General features: G+C 47.8%; 1 protein-coding gene across 3 annotated transcripts in view; it reads right to left on the bottom strand.

Annotated features, from left to right (window-relative positions):
- TMEM266 (transmembrane protein 266) overlaps positions 1-13,405 on the bottom strand; it is a 102,214-nt gene that overhangs the window by 56,787 nt on the left and 32,022 nt on the right. Inside the window, exons 2-3 of one of the 3 annotated variants that reach the window (XM_074354241.1) lie at positions 5,948-6,054; positions 3,287-3,475 (exon numbers count right to left, since the gene is read on the bottom strand). In XM_074354241.1, the coding sequence (XP_074210342.1) occupies positions 3,287-3,475; positions 5,948-5,985 (227 nt within the window). In that variant the 5' untranslated portion in view covers positions 5,986-6,054. Of the gene's footprint in view, positions 1-3,286; positions 3,476-5,947; positions 6,055-13,405 lie in introns of those variants that run through there. The other 2 variants (XM_074354242.1, XM_074354243.1) reach the window with 2 other exon arrangements.

The following is a 13,405-nucleotide window of genomic DNA, read 5'->3' as shown; positions in this document are numbered from 1 at the left end:
CCGTGGCTGTTTCTACTTTCTGTGGGAGGGAGGAGAGAAGGGCATCTGCGGGGGGCAAGAGAAGACATGGGGGGAATGGAAGCAACCGGAAATGGCCACGTGGGGGCCGGGACCATAGAGGAGGACTGTCAGGCAACACTGAGAATCAAGCTGATTCCGGGGAGGCACTGTTATAGACAACGTTTGTGCCCTTCCCGTCCACCCTCCAAATGAGGTGTTGAAGCCCCAACCCCCTCCTCAATCTCTGTGTGATGGTATTTGGAGGTGGGGCTTCTGGCAGGTAACTAGATTTAGATGAGGTCATGAGGGTGGGTCTCCCATGATGGGATTGGTGCCCTTATAAGAAGAGGAAGAGACCCAAGCCCACTCTAGCCCTCCACTCACACACAGCGAGGAAAGGCCATGTGAGGACACAGTGAGAAGGCAGCTGTCTGCCGCCCCAGGAGAGAGCCCTCACCAGCCACTGACCCCGTTGGCACCTCAGCCTTGGAATTCCCACTTCCAGAATTGCGAGAAAATCAATACCTGCAGTTTAAGCCACCCAGTCTGTGGTCTTTTGTCAAGGCAGCCCCATCAGACTGAGGCTGCGCCCATCTGCACAGTTGTCTGAGTTTCCTCCCTGAGCCCCTAGCCGTCTGGGTGTGGAAGCAAAGAAGGTAGACAGCAGACGGCTTTGCAGTTAAAGCTCTGCTAGGCAGGGATGTCAGAAGGACAAGGGCTGTCAGGGAAGTCAGGGAGCCGGGCAGAGATAAAACCCTTCCACATCAGGGGTTTGCCCATGTAGCAGTGACCACCCGCCCCGAAGTTACGGGCCTTTGACAGTATGCCTAATAGTGGTGTCACATGTGCAATGTGTGCCAACCACAGTCACAACTGTGACGTTGTTAAGGGACAGGTGAAGCATGGAAGCCCAGTAGTGCCAGGCTGGATCAGGAGCCAGGAGCCAGGGCTATATTTTTGTCTGTGTCACTGCGTGACCTTGGGCAAGTTCCTTCCACTCTCTGCACTCGGGTATCCTATTAGAATATTTAGAATAAAAGATCCCTAATGTCTTTTCCAGCTCTAACACTCTCAGGTTCTGGGAAGCTTAAAGGCACTGAAATATCACTGGGCTTAAAAGAAGCGATTGGCAGGGTGGCCAGGTCACTGGGCACCATCTTGCTGGGGTCCCTGAGGCCCCCTCATCTCCTACAGAACAGAGTCATTCCTACAGATAACAGTTCCCTTAGTAGGAAGAGGTGCATTTGACCGGACTCACACCAAAGCTTTCTGAAGACCTACCAGAACTGTAAATCATCTTGTTTTGCATCGTTTCAGAAAGGGCCAGGTTGGAAGTTTGAGGAAAACCCCAGGAAGTGCAGCAAGAGCCAAGAAGCCTTGCAAAGAGAGGCTCCCCCCCTTCACAGTGTGCTTTTGTTTCTCTCCCTTGTCCCCTGGCTTCCGTCCTGTGCCCGCTCTTCCTTCCTCCAGGAAGCCCTCTGGCTGCCAGTGGAGCCCCCCCTGCCAAGAGCTCTGCAGCGAAGTGAATCCCTTCACCAGGCTGCTTCCTATTTACCCACCAGGAGCAAGCGTTCCAGGGCACACCTGGAGACTCAAATCAAGTCAAGAGCCTCTCTGCCTTGCGGGCATCCCATTTGTATTCTCCCTGTTCAGAAGGAACCTTGCAGAGGCCCAATTCAGAAGCAAATGGAATCATAAAGCAGAGCCTCTGCCTCGACCAGCTCAGGCTACGGAGTGGTACCCACCCAGCCTGGACCACCTGAGGTGCTTATGCCCGCAGGATGCGGATGGGGATATGGTCCGGAGCCAGAAACCTCCCAGGCCTTCCTGCTTCTCTCCCTGCCTTCTGACAATGAACTTCAAAAGGGCCTAAAGCTAGCTCAGGTGGGGAGGGTAAATCAGTCTCTGGGAACCGCAAGGGCAGGTTACCAGGTTGCACTACCGCCTTTGACCTCCAGAGGGCAATGCCACGGTGCTCAGGGAATGTCCAATCGGCAACATCATTGGCTGAGCCAGGGACCTGGAGACCCCGAGGAGCCCGCCCTGTCAGATGGTGCTGCCCGCGCTCGGGGATGGCACCGCCCCCCGCCGGCGTCCCTGAGTTATCTCCTGCCCGTTTGCCTATCCTAGTTTCCCACGTGCTGCTGACTCTAAGCACAGTACTTGGAGAAAATTGTATTTTCAGAGAAAGCCACTGGGGTGAAGTTTTTGCAAAAGGTGTACTGTTTCACAGTTGTTAGGCAATTTATCTCGGGAATGAGGCGAGTGCCTTGGGAAACAGCCGGTGGAATCCAAGCTCTGCAAGCTTACCTGTAGGTAAGGCTTCTCACTTGCTTTTGAAATAACCTAGCAACCCTTCGTTCTTACATTCAAAGGAGCCAGCCAGCATGTTCCAGAATATTTACAGGCACCCAAGGAAGCAAGGCGGCCGGGAACTGGCTCCCAAGTTCCTGGCCAATGTTTAAAATTCTTTATCTAAGAGCAACAGGGTGGGGCTGGGGAAAGTCTGACCTGCCTTGGGACCCCAGGACCTGTTCCTGCCCTCCTCTGGCCTTCAGCTTCTCCCACGTAAAAGGAGGGTGTCACCGGTGTGTCTCCCCTGCCCCATCCAGCTCCAGCGTTCTACTCTGCACCTTCAGAAAGTCTGTTTGTAAGACAGACCAGGCTGGTGAGAAGTTCACGGGGGAATAAAGCATCCGAGCTTGACTGACAAGCTAAGAAGGACTAGACAGGGGCCACTGCTTTGAATCGGGGGCCAGCAAACCCTGCATGCTCTCACCAGGAAGAGAGCAGCCAGCGTCTGCAAAGCTCCGGGCCAAATGCCCAATTCCCTTCCGTCCCTAGCGTACACAGAATGCTTTCTTCCCGAACTCTTCCCTGCTGAGAGCAGACTTGATAAAGGGAAAGTGCCATCTAGTCCATCCTTTATGGGCTCTGTGACCTCAGGCAAGTCCCTGATTCCGTGGGTCCCCTGATTCCAAAGTGTCCCCATTGGGGGTTGGGTGAGCCATTACAGAGTGTGTCAGTCCTTTGACAAATTTTGTAATTCCCTGAGTTGCAAGCAGATGTCACTTAACAGGTTGTCTAGCAGCGACAGATATTTTCTGTGCCCAAAGCTTTTTTTTGGAGGAACAGTGTCAGGAGGAGAAGGGTCTACGTGGCCTGATGTGAACTGCTCCCTTCTACTCAGCATCTCGCATCTCTGGGCTGCCCTGCTGTTGGTACTCATGGAAACCCAGGGAGTTATGCAAGAGCCTTCTTAGCTGCCAGTGGTCCCAACACCTACCCTTCTCTTTGGTAATCTTCGTCCAGATTTGACAGGAGCTGCGAGCCCGCCGTGGAGAGGTCGACCGCAGCCAGGGGCAAGTCACGGTAGGCCAAGTTCGCCAGCTGCACCGGAGCAATGCTCTTGGTTTCTTCGTCTACTTGTTGGGAGATGATCTCAACTTCAGAAATTCCTCCTTCTATGGCAGGCCTGGGTGGGGGAGGACGGCAACACGGCAGAGTCATCCCTTGAGAATAAAATAATTTTCCCACTCCCCACGGAAAGGAGGGAGGAGGCACCAGGCTCAATGCTGGGCTGGTGGAGAACAGCGGGACATCCGAGGTCACCATTCTGCCCCACTGGCCACCCCAGGGACTAGTCTGAGGCCCCTGCAGCCCCATCTCCTTCGCCAGTGGGGGAAAGCTGGAAGCAGGCTCAGATCTGAAAGTATGAGCTTTGCGGGCGCGTCCTGTACCACCAGGAGGTAAAGACCCAGAGAGAAACTGCCAGCCAGCAAAGCCTGGACTTAGACTTCTAGGCTTCTTGGTCACTGGGCTTTGCTGGCGTGACACAGTCCTTTCAGTTGTCTCCTGGGTTTCTTTGTAAAGGTCCTTGGGAATGTTGTGGCCTCTGTACCACAACAGAGAAGTGTTTGTTCACAGCTGGATGTGCTGCTGGTGGTTGGGGAGCCGACCTGGAGACCCCGAGTGGGCCTTGGGGCAGTGAGGACAGGAGGGGCCAGCTGTCTCTGGGTGCCACTCCCTTCCTACTTGAACTGGTCCTACTGCATCTCCCTTTTTAAGGTTGAGAGGAGATGGGGGTCACTTGATCAAATGCCTAAGGGGTTGTGGGTCTCCTCCTATGTTACTGGCGGCTCACCTACGGCAACTCCACTGGCATCGCGGGGCATCTCCACCAGGGGCAGCACCACTTCCCAACCCGCCAGGGGCACTGGGCAACTTGTGGAGGCATTTGTGGCTGTCACGAAAGCACGGGGGGTCACTACTGACATAAACAGGAATAGGGACACTGCACATCGTGCAGGCTGTCCAACAAGTAACCATCCCGCCTACATAACCAACAGCAGCCCTGTGACGAGATGGGGGGCTGGCTCACTCTGCTCTGACTTGCTGGGGTGCCGTCTTTGGTCCTTCCAACACATTCTTGACCCTGCCTCATCCTGTAGAATCCGAGGGCCTGGGCCTCTGGCCCAACAGTGGGGGTTAGACAGAAAAATGGCATGACTGGAGAGGAGTAAAAATTAAACATTTGAGGGAACATTAAGAGGGGCGGGCTTTAATACCGAGGCAGCGGCCCAGGCTGCTATAAACTGCTCTTGGGCTCTGGTGCTGACTCTAACGTTTACTTCTGCAGGGCCTCCCCCGGGACCTTAGTTTCTCCAGCTGAAACATGAGGAGGTGACATGGAGGCTCTGCTTCTCAGCCTAGGATCTGATACAGGTCAGAGAAATACAGAGCAGGTGGGAAGGGCCATGGCGTGAGAAGTTCCTTGGGTGGGCAGTTCTAAGTTCTAAACTCTTCCTTTCCAACCCCCGTTGAGAGCTGACCAACAATGCCCAGTGGCAGTTGTCTATGAAGCTTGGAGTTGTATCTGCCCACTTCTTTTTTGCTTGAATCATCCAGGTAATTGGGGGAAAAGCGAGATTTTCCTCTGAACACCACAGGCTGGCTGCCTCCACTACCTGAGTTCACCAAGTAATTTCCAATGTCTGGGTTCTCTTTTGTGGGCCTGACTTAAACCCTAGCCCCTTGCTGCCTGTCACGCACAGATAATAGTGCTTATCATGTGTGACATTCACAAAACGACTCAAGACCTTCAGACAGAACAGTCACGGAATGTGAAGTTTCTGTGTTTCTCAACAAAGTAAAAGTGTGGGTGTTCGTGGGGGGGATCCTGGCTCCTCCAGATGTTCCCCCGCCAAAACAAGAACTGATGCTGGGTTGAACCTGTTCTCTTTTCTTCTGGAGTACTCAAGGAACCTGTGGTTCGCCGAACTGAACTCATAGAGCTTTCTGATCAGTGGGCTGTTCGTGGAGGGCTGCGGTGAGTTTCTGGGACAAGCAGGATGTGACTCTGGGAAGCCTGGAATAAACCACTTCTGCCTTCCGGACTTTCCTGCCCTCTGGTCGCCTCCTGCCAGTGGTCACAGTGGCCCAGCACCACCCCCAGTCACGCGATCATCCCGCGGTTCATAGCCTGAGCACTGGGACCACTCCCTGGTCTTGGGTGTGGAGAAGAGTATGGTGGAGAACATGCACTAGTAGCTCCGTTCTTCAGCTCTCCCCCTGCCACGTGGCTTTGCAGCATCTCATCAAGAGGAAGAGCACATTTTTGCACCCTGGATGCTGTGTTCAGTCATGAGATTTGTTTTGGCTAATGGGGTATCAGCAATCCCTTTGGACTAGCAAGGGAATTACAATTCCAGTTTGGGATTGCAGAACACCTCTGCCTTTTTTGAACTAAAAAAAAAATGAGATGACCTTCGTAAGCCAACTCAGAGAAAAAGTAGTTTTTAACAAGTTAGTTTAATGTCAGGCTTAAGGCTAAAGCCACCCGGAGCTCCTCCTGGTTTACGGGGCTCGGGAAGGGGCTGTCAGCTGCACCTGTGGTTCCGATGGACCAGCTCTGCACCCACAGAGAGCAGATCCCAATGCTACTCACTGTGGATTGGTCATGTTGAAAGATGCAGCCAGGGCCATGGGTTTTCTTGGTGTCTAGTGGGGCTCAGCTGTCTTGAAGCCTGACGTCAGCATTTCCAAGCGTGGGTTCTACAAGACATATAAATATGGTGTCCTGAAGACAAATAATCGAATAGTAGAAATTTATTACTCGGATGCCAAACCAAAGTCTTCCCAAGCTCATCTAAAGACGGAAGCCCTAGAACCTTCTTCCATACAGATTTTCCTTCAAAGCAATATTGAATAGATTCTTCTCATTACCTATGGTGGATAACAACAGGCAGAATTTATTTTTTAGAGATGAAGAAATAGGCCCAGAGTGACAAAGTGACCTTTCTGTGTCACACAGAGATGGCAGAGAGCCAGGCTGGACCACAGGTTTTCTGACTTCTAATCCACAGCTCTTTCCACTACACAGCCAGGTTAAAAACCTTTCTACTTCAGCTTTAGGAATCTCAAAAATCAGTTTGGTCTCAAAAATCCCAAGTGTTTTCCCTCAAATTTTTTTCTCCCAAGATTCCCCTCTCTTCTGGCGGTTGTCTCTCCACTCCTCCAAGCTCTCCTCTCTTCCCAGGTGGTTCTCTCCAGGAGAAGGGAGCACACCCTGCAGCCAGGCTGCCTGCAGTCAGAGCCTGGCTTCCACTTACTAGCCCTCTGTCCTCACCTATAAAATGGGAATAATACTAGAACTAACTAAATGAGTTACTGCATGTAAAACACTTAGAATAGTGCCTGGCAATGTAGTGTTGGCTTTTATCAACAGAGTTACTATTTTATAAATTTAAATCGCACAGTCTGTTGAATCTGAGCACATTCCAAAGCAGTTGGATGGCTGAGTGCAAGATTTCCTCTTAAAATCTAGACTAGGTAAATAGATTACACTTTTCTGTAAATGGATGCTAGGGTACCACCTAGAAGTCTTCTGGGGGAGAGATGTACACAGATAAGGGAACAGACTCACGTTCTGGGTGATTTTGAACAAGTTACTAGGGAGGTTACTCAAAGGGGCAATCCTTTTGTAAGCTGCATTCTAAGTGCAGCATGCTTTTCCTACAAGATATCAACCCGGGACAAACCCCTGTCCCATCCTGAAGCTCAGTCCTCAGAGGCCATCGAACAAGAGGGACAAAGGGGTAGAATTGTTACATCATGTGAAAGGAAAAGGTGCTCCAGGGGTGAGAAAATCGGGGGACTGATGGTAAATTTGCAAAGTGGGGGAGCCTTTAAGTTCTGTATAATTAAGAAAAGTGAGAGCTCAAGTTAAAGGAAGTTGAGGAAATCTTGGGAAAGTCTCAACTTTGTGCAACTGGAAATACGAGAGATGGAGAGCTTTCTAAAATCAGAAAGGCTTTAATATAGGGGACCACACGTGTCTATGGGGCAAAAAAAGTATGGGACAAGGAATCAAGATAACAGCAGGGAGAATTTGCAGCCACACCTTGCTAAGTGTTTCACCTTACATTCTGCCTGTGTAAGGAGGGTCTAAACATTAAAATCAGAACTCTCCTATAGTATTTGGGATTGTATATTAATTGCATAGTAAACGTATAAAGTTCTCCATCCATCACACAGATTTAGTCTCCATCTTTTCTGTTCTCTCTCTACAAAGCTTAAGCTAACCAACTCCTCCCAGTGGTAGGATTGGTCCTGTGGATTGTCTGTCTGCCAGCTGACATGAAGTCAGGATGGAGGGAGCCACAAACAGGAGACCAGGTGAGCAGCACTCCCTTCCAGAGTGTTTCAACAAGCTGTATTCCCAAGGGAGCCCTTTACCCACGACCCAAGCGACTAGCTCCGTGGAGAATCTAATAGGAAGGTCTTTGCTTCCTTCGACCTTCCAGTCTGGCTGGGCAAGCAAGCGTGAAACATACAAAACTCCAAAATTTTTGTGTTTCCTTAGTAGTGAAGAATAAGTAAAAGTTGATAAATTTGTATTTAGAAATAATCAACATGAGCTACCCAACTCATATATTATGGCCAATATAAAACACTTACAATAGAAATGGAAGTTACTGAATTTTTAAAATTTGACCTTTTAGGAAGGGAAACTTCAAATGCGTAGAATTGTAGAGACCTGTATGATGAACTTCTCGTTCCCCATCACCCAGCTTCAACAGCTATCCGCTCAGGGACAGGCTTGTTTTCTCCACATCCTGCCCGTTCTCCACCCCTCGTGATTACTTTGAAACAAACCTCGGATGTCATTTCATTCATCCATTTCAACGTGTAGCTCTGAGAGTAAGGATAAGGAGTCCTTGGAAAAGATGTAACCACAAAACTATCATCGCCCCTAAGTCAACAATATTTTCTTACTATTATCAAATATCTGGGAATTGTTCGCATTCCCCATTCCATTTATTTTTTTGTAAGGCTTGTTGAATCAGGAGCCACACGTTAACGATTGGTTCATATGACTCTTAAGTATCGTTCAATGCGTACGTTTCTCCCTGTATCTCATTTTTTCCCACGCAACTTATTGGAAAAGCTGGGTCATCTGCCTCAGTTTCCCACAGTCTGGATTATGGTGAGTGTGTCCCTTCCGTGTCATTTAACATGTTCCTCCGTCCTCTGTATTTCCTGTAAATTTTAGTCTGCAGACTTTCATCAGACTCAGGTTCAATTTTTTTTTTCCTTTTGCAAGACTGTAGGTGGTGTCATGACTTCCATTCAGAGACACATAGTGTTTTTTCGTTCTTCTTTCTGTGACATTAACAGCCGTTGATGATCACTTCCTAGACCTGTTCCTTCATCAGGGCTTGCAAAAGGGTCCTATTATGATCTCACCCTTCATTTATCAGCTTCTCTGAAGGCAAATTCCTCCTCCTCATCTATTTGATTAGCTTAAGTACAGTTTATATAGAAAAGGAGGGATAAACGCTTAACTCTTCCCTCTTTATTTGTTGGCTTTCAAAAGAATAAATTGTTATCTTATCTTCCAAAGTCAACCAGTGAGGTGGTTTTGCTGTTGTTTCTTTTCCACGGGATCAGGGGTTTCAGCACTCATTCAGCAGGGGCTGAGTGGGGGAGCAGACTCCCTGGAAAGGGGGCCGGCAGTTTTCTGCTAGGAGAGGTGGGAGGGTTAAGAAAGGATCTTCAGTACCAGGCAAAAAGGAAGGAGCAGCGAGGGTGAAATCGTATTTGGATGGACAGTGAATAGGCTGCTTCAGAAGTTTTGATCCTTAAAGTAGCACATTTTAGAAGGCAAAATCCCTTAAGATGATATCTTTTAAAAATATTTTTCCAAATGAAATAACGCCCAAAGCACAAGCCTAGCATGAAGCAGGTGTAGTCTAGCACTCTATAAATGAACATCTGAAGTGTAAACCTGCTGTCTCATAAACTTGGTAAAAGCAGAAGAGAAAACCCGTTTTGGATTTACTGGGTCTGGCTGTGGTGGGGAGTAAGGCTGATTTTTAAACTTCAGGAAAATTCCAGTCTCTTCCACTTGTTGCTCACAAGTCTGTCTGTGTAATTTACCAAGACCATATTTGCTTGTTCCGGCTGGAGCTTTGTTTGAACTGCAAAGTTCAAGCTGGCATCCTAAGAACCTTAGAGCTGAAAAGGCTTTGGAGAGCAAGTGGTTAGTCCCCTCACCTACCAGGTGAGGAAATCCATAATTCAGCTCACCTGTCCCCAGGGGCGACCAGGTCCATTCCTCATCTCTTACTTGTGTGGTGGTGCCTTGGCATACGTGACCTGCTTTCATACACATTCCATTGGTTACCAAACCTGGTTTTACTGAGAATCATCTGGGGGCCTTTTGAGAAACATAAATTCGTAGGCTATACAGCAGAAATGCTGAATCAGAACTCTGCAGGTGGAGATTGAGAATCTTTTTTAGGTTCCCCAAGTGTCTCTGACATGCAGCCACTCCATTTGACCCTCAGTATCAGTGGTTCTTAAGAATTACCTGGAAGGTTAAAAAAAAAAAAAAAAAAAAGATTGCTGGCCCTACCCACAGAGCTTCTAATTTACTATGGGGTAGGAGCTTGAAAATTTACACTCTGAAGAAACGCCAGGGGATAATGATTCGCCAGTCCACAGACCACACTCTGATCTTCTGAATCAGAAAGTTTGCTTGAGGTAAGAAAGAGGGGACTTTTATCCCTACAAATATTACAGATGAAGTTAACTGGTCACAAAGCTAGTGTGGTGGAATTGTCTGCAAAACTTACCCTGGCCAGGTGGAAGACAACCAGGTTTATCAGTTAGGAATTCTTTTAGTAATAGAATATCTGACTAACAGTCACTTGGGCAGTAAAGACTTTTAAGTCTATTGCATAGCCAGAGGCCTGGAGGCAGTGCCTGAAAGATATCACCAAGAACCCAAGCTCTTTTCATCTTTCCATTCCCCCCATCCTCTGTGTGATGCGTTACTCATACTTGTTGCCTTGTGGTTGCAGAATGGCTGCTGCAGCTCCAGCTTGCACATCCTCACACTAATTCCCAAAAGAGAAAAAAGAATCAAAGCCTTTCTCCTCACAAAGGTTTAATCTTTTATTCAGCAGATGTTATCTCTCCAAGCCCTTTAGCTAACATCTGATGTCTCTTGGGCAGAGGTGGATCACATGGCTGCAAAGGAACCGAGGACAATGTGCAGCTGGCCAACGGAATAAGGAGTGGTCTGAGAATCTAGACCAGTCCTGATTCATCCTTGGGGCTGGGCATATTGTTTTCATCAACGAATCTCAGTTCTCTTAGCAAGTCAAGAAGCGAGAAGGAGCTGTTGTGGGTATAACTAATTGTCTACCAGACCAGGTTTGGACACTTCTGAGATGGTTCTGAGGTTCAGCTGAGTAAGTTTCCTGGCTCTCCTAACAAGACTGGCTAAATGCTGGTAACTGGTTGGCAGGAGATACGAAGGAGGTATTCTCCCCAAACCTCGGGACTCTTTTATTTAGAGAGCGTTGCCTGCATATGAAGTTCAGTTTTGACATCATAAAACTCACTGTGGACTCTGCTCCTCGGGAGAAGCCACTGAGCACAGGCACCTTTCACAGACTTCCCAGCCCCCGAGGGGAGAAGGCTGTGTTTCTCATGCTAGAAGAGAAAGGTTTCTGTACAACAACAGGAGGTCATCCTCACTGTTACCTTGACCCCTTCATATCTCGCTCCATTAACAAGGAGCTAAAATGAAGAAAATCAGTCATGTCCCCGAGCAGCCCCGGTCTGCTGCACAATCCTTAGCTGCTAAACAAGTGGGCAGGGAGCCCACCGTGGCTCTCTCTTCTCGGTGTGCAGTCTCCTGTGGGCTCCTCTTAACTCCCCGCTTATGCGGTGATACAGCCTCTCAACCATTACCAGTCTTATAAAGTGACGGAGACGCCAAACGAGATCACACAAAACTAGATCTGAAATTACTCAGGTATTTTGAGCCGGAAACCAAGAGGACCGTTATTATAATCCTTCCCTTCCTCTGTAAACAGATAAATAAATGCAAAACGGTGAGAATAATGAAACATTATAAAGGAGTGTTTTGAAAGCTGTAAGTGTCCTTATCAATGTCAGGTAGCTCATGACTCCTCATACTGGCAGGCGCGGTCCCCCTCTTCGTTCAGCCATCTGTTAGGAAAGGTGTGTTTCTTTAAGCCGCCAAGTTTGGCGGGTGGTTTATTATGTGGTATTATTGCAGCAGTAGATCACTGATACGTTATAGATGAATACCTATAGCAACACATCAAACAATGCAAAGATGTATGTTTTTAAAAAGATAAATCTCTCTCTGTCCTCCATTTTAACCCTCCACCACTTGCTTGAGGTCCTAGTTAATACCTACCTGTGGAAATCCTCACTCAGAATTAAGCAAGCACGTATTCACCTATGCAGGCTAATTTTTCCGGGTTTGTGTTTAACAAAATAAACCAACCGTCCAATTTTCCTTTAGCACTTAGCATTAGTTAATGGACCTCCTTTCTGGTCAGTAGATAAAGATTTACATTTTTTTTCTAACTTCTTAATTCATATATATTCACAGGTACATATACAATTTTATATAAATTGCTCATCATGAAATTCACATTGATAGTGGCGCCTGAATTTCCTTTTCTGCCTGCTTCCCCCTCATTACCTGCCTCACGGTTGTCCTTCCTCCTGTTGCACAGAAGCACAAACACACCCCTGTTAAACCTGTGTATATTTTCCCTTGCTTTTCTCTGGCTTATACAATTGTATATAAATAAACATTTCATTGTGTGTTTTATTTAAAAAACATTATTCATACTTAACTGCTTTTTGCTTTTCCCTCTCAACAGCATCTTAGAGCAGTTGCCCTCTCCCAAGTCAGGTAGTAAAACCTGAATTCATTCTTTCATTAGTGGTTGCATAATATTCCATGGTGTGAATGTGCCACAATTTACACAATTTTCCTGCTATGGGCAGTTTTAGATTTTTTTTCAGTCACTGTGAAATATGCTACAATAAACATCCCTGTATATATTTCATTATGTATTGGTATTTTTATTTGTATGGGATAGATTCCCAGGAGTGATTACTGAACTGGAGAATATGCATTTTCAATTTTAATAGTTCAAACAAGATTGCTTTGCAAAGGGCTGTAACAATTCACACTCCACAGCAAAGTATCAAAGTTCCCTTTGGAGGGAGAGGTTTTAATCATTTGCAAGCTGTTGAGGGTGGCTGTGGACCAGATAAGTCCAGATACTTGCTTAATTATATCCTCTTCCCCGTGGAGCACTGGAGTGAAGAATACAGGACAAGGGTGAAACCCAAAATAGCAACAGACATCCTTACGCCACAAGAAAATACGTAGTTGACTTCGGAGCTATCCTGTCACCGTATTTCTATGAGTTGTTTCAGCAACGGTCAATCCCCTGAGGACCCTGTTTTCCTCCTTGTGCCAAAACCCCTCACCCTCAACTAAACCAATCACGTAACCAGTTCCCCAGTTCCCTCCAGTGCCCATCTCTTGCCCACCCCTCGGAGGTACAAGCTGTGATCTGTGGAAGGAGATCTGACTTCCCTGGGAACGAGGACAGGACAGCACAACAGTGGAGGGGTGACGACCGGAAATTCTGGTGCCACCTTCTAACGGTTTGCAGTAATATTTGGGGCATTAACCTACATACGGCTATACTAACTTGTTAAAGAGAGAGAGACTCTTGCTAAAATTCTTCTCCTTTGATTATGATTTTTACCTAGTTAGTCAGAACTATATTCAATTTAAGCCTGCTATATTTCCACCCACACTTATTGCTCATCTAAGTGGTGTGGACCCCTCAGGTGGACCTGCAGGGGCAGGTCCGGTCACGGAAGAGACACAACCAGCCCCATCTTTGGGGGGCTTTCTCCAAAGTGGCTGTTCAAGGGGAGGTAGGGAGCTGTCAGGAACCCAAGGGTGACCTCCGTCTCACTTCCAACAGGACAGCATGTCCTTCCAGTTCAGTGGAGAGAGCCCAGCCACAGCCCCAATCTGAGGGGAGAG

The sequence above is a fragment of the Camelus bactrianus genome, chromosome 27 (assembly GCF_048773025.1).
Source record: "Camelus bactrianus isolate YW-2024 breed Bactrian camel chromosome 27, ASM4877302v1, whole genome shotgun sequence".
NCBI lineage: Eukaryota > Metazoa > Chordata > Mammalia > Artiodactyla > Camelidae > Camelus > Camelus bactrianus.
Note: the sequence above shows the minus strand (reverse complement) of the source record. Positions and strands in the feature narration are given on the sequence as shown.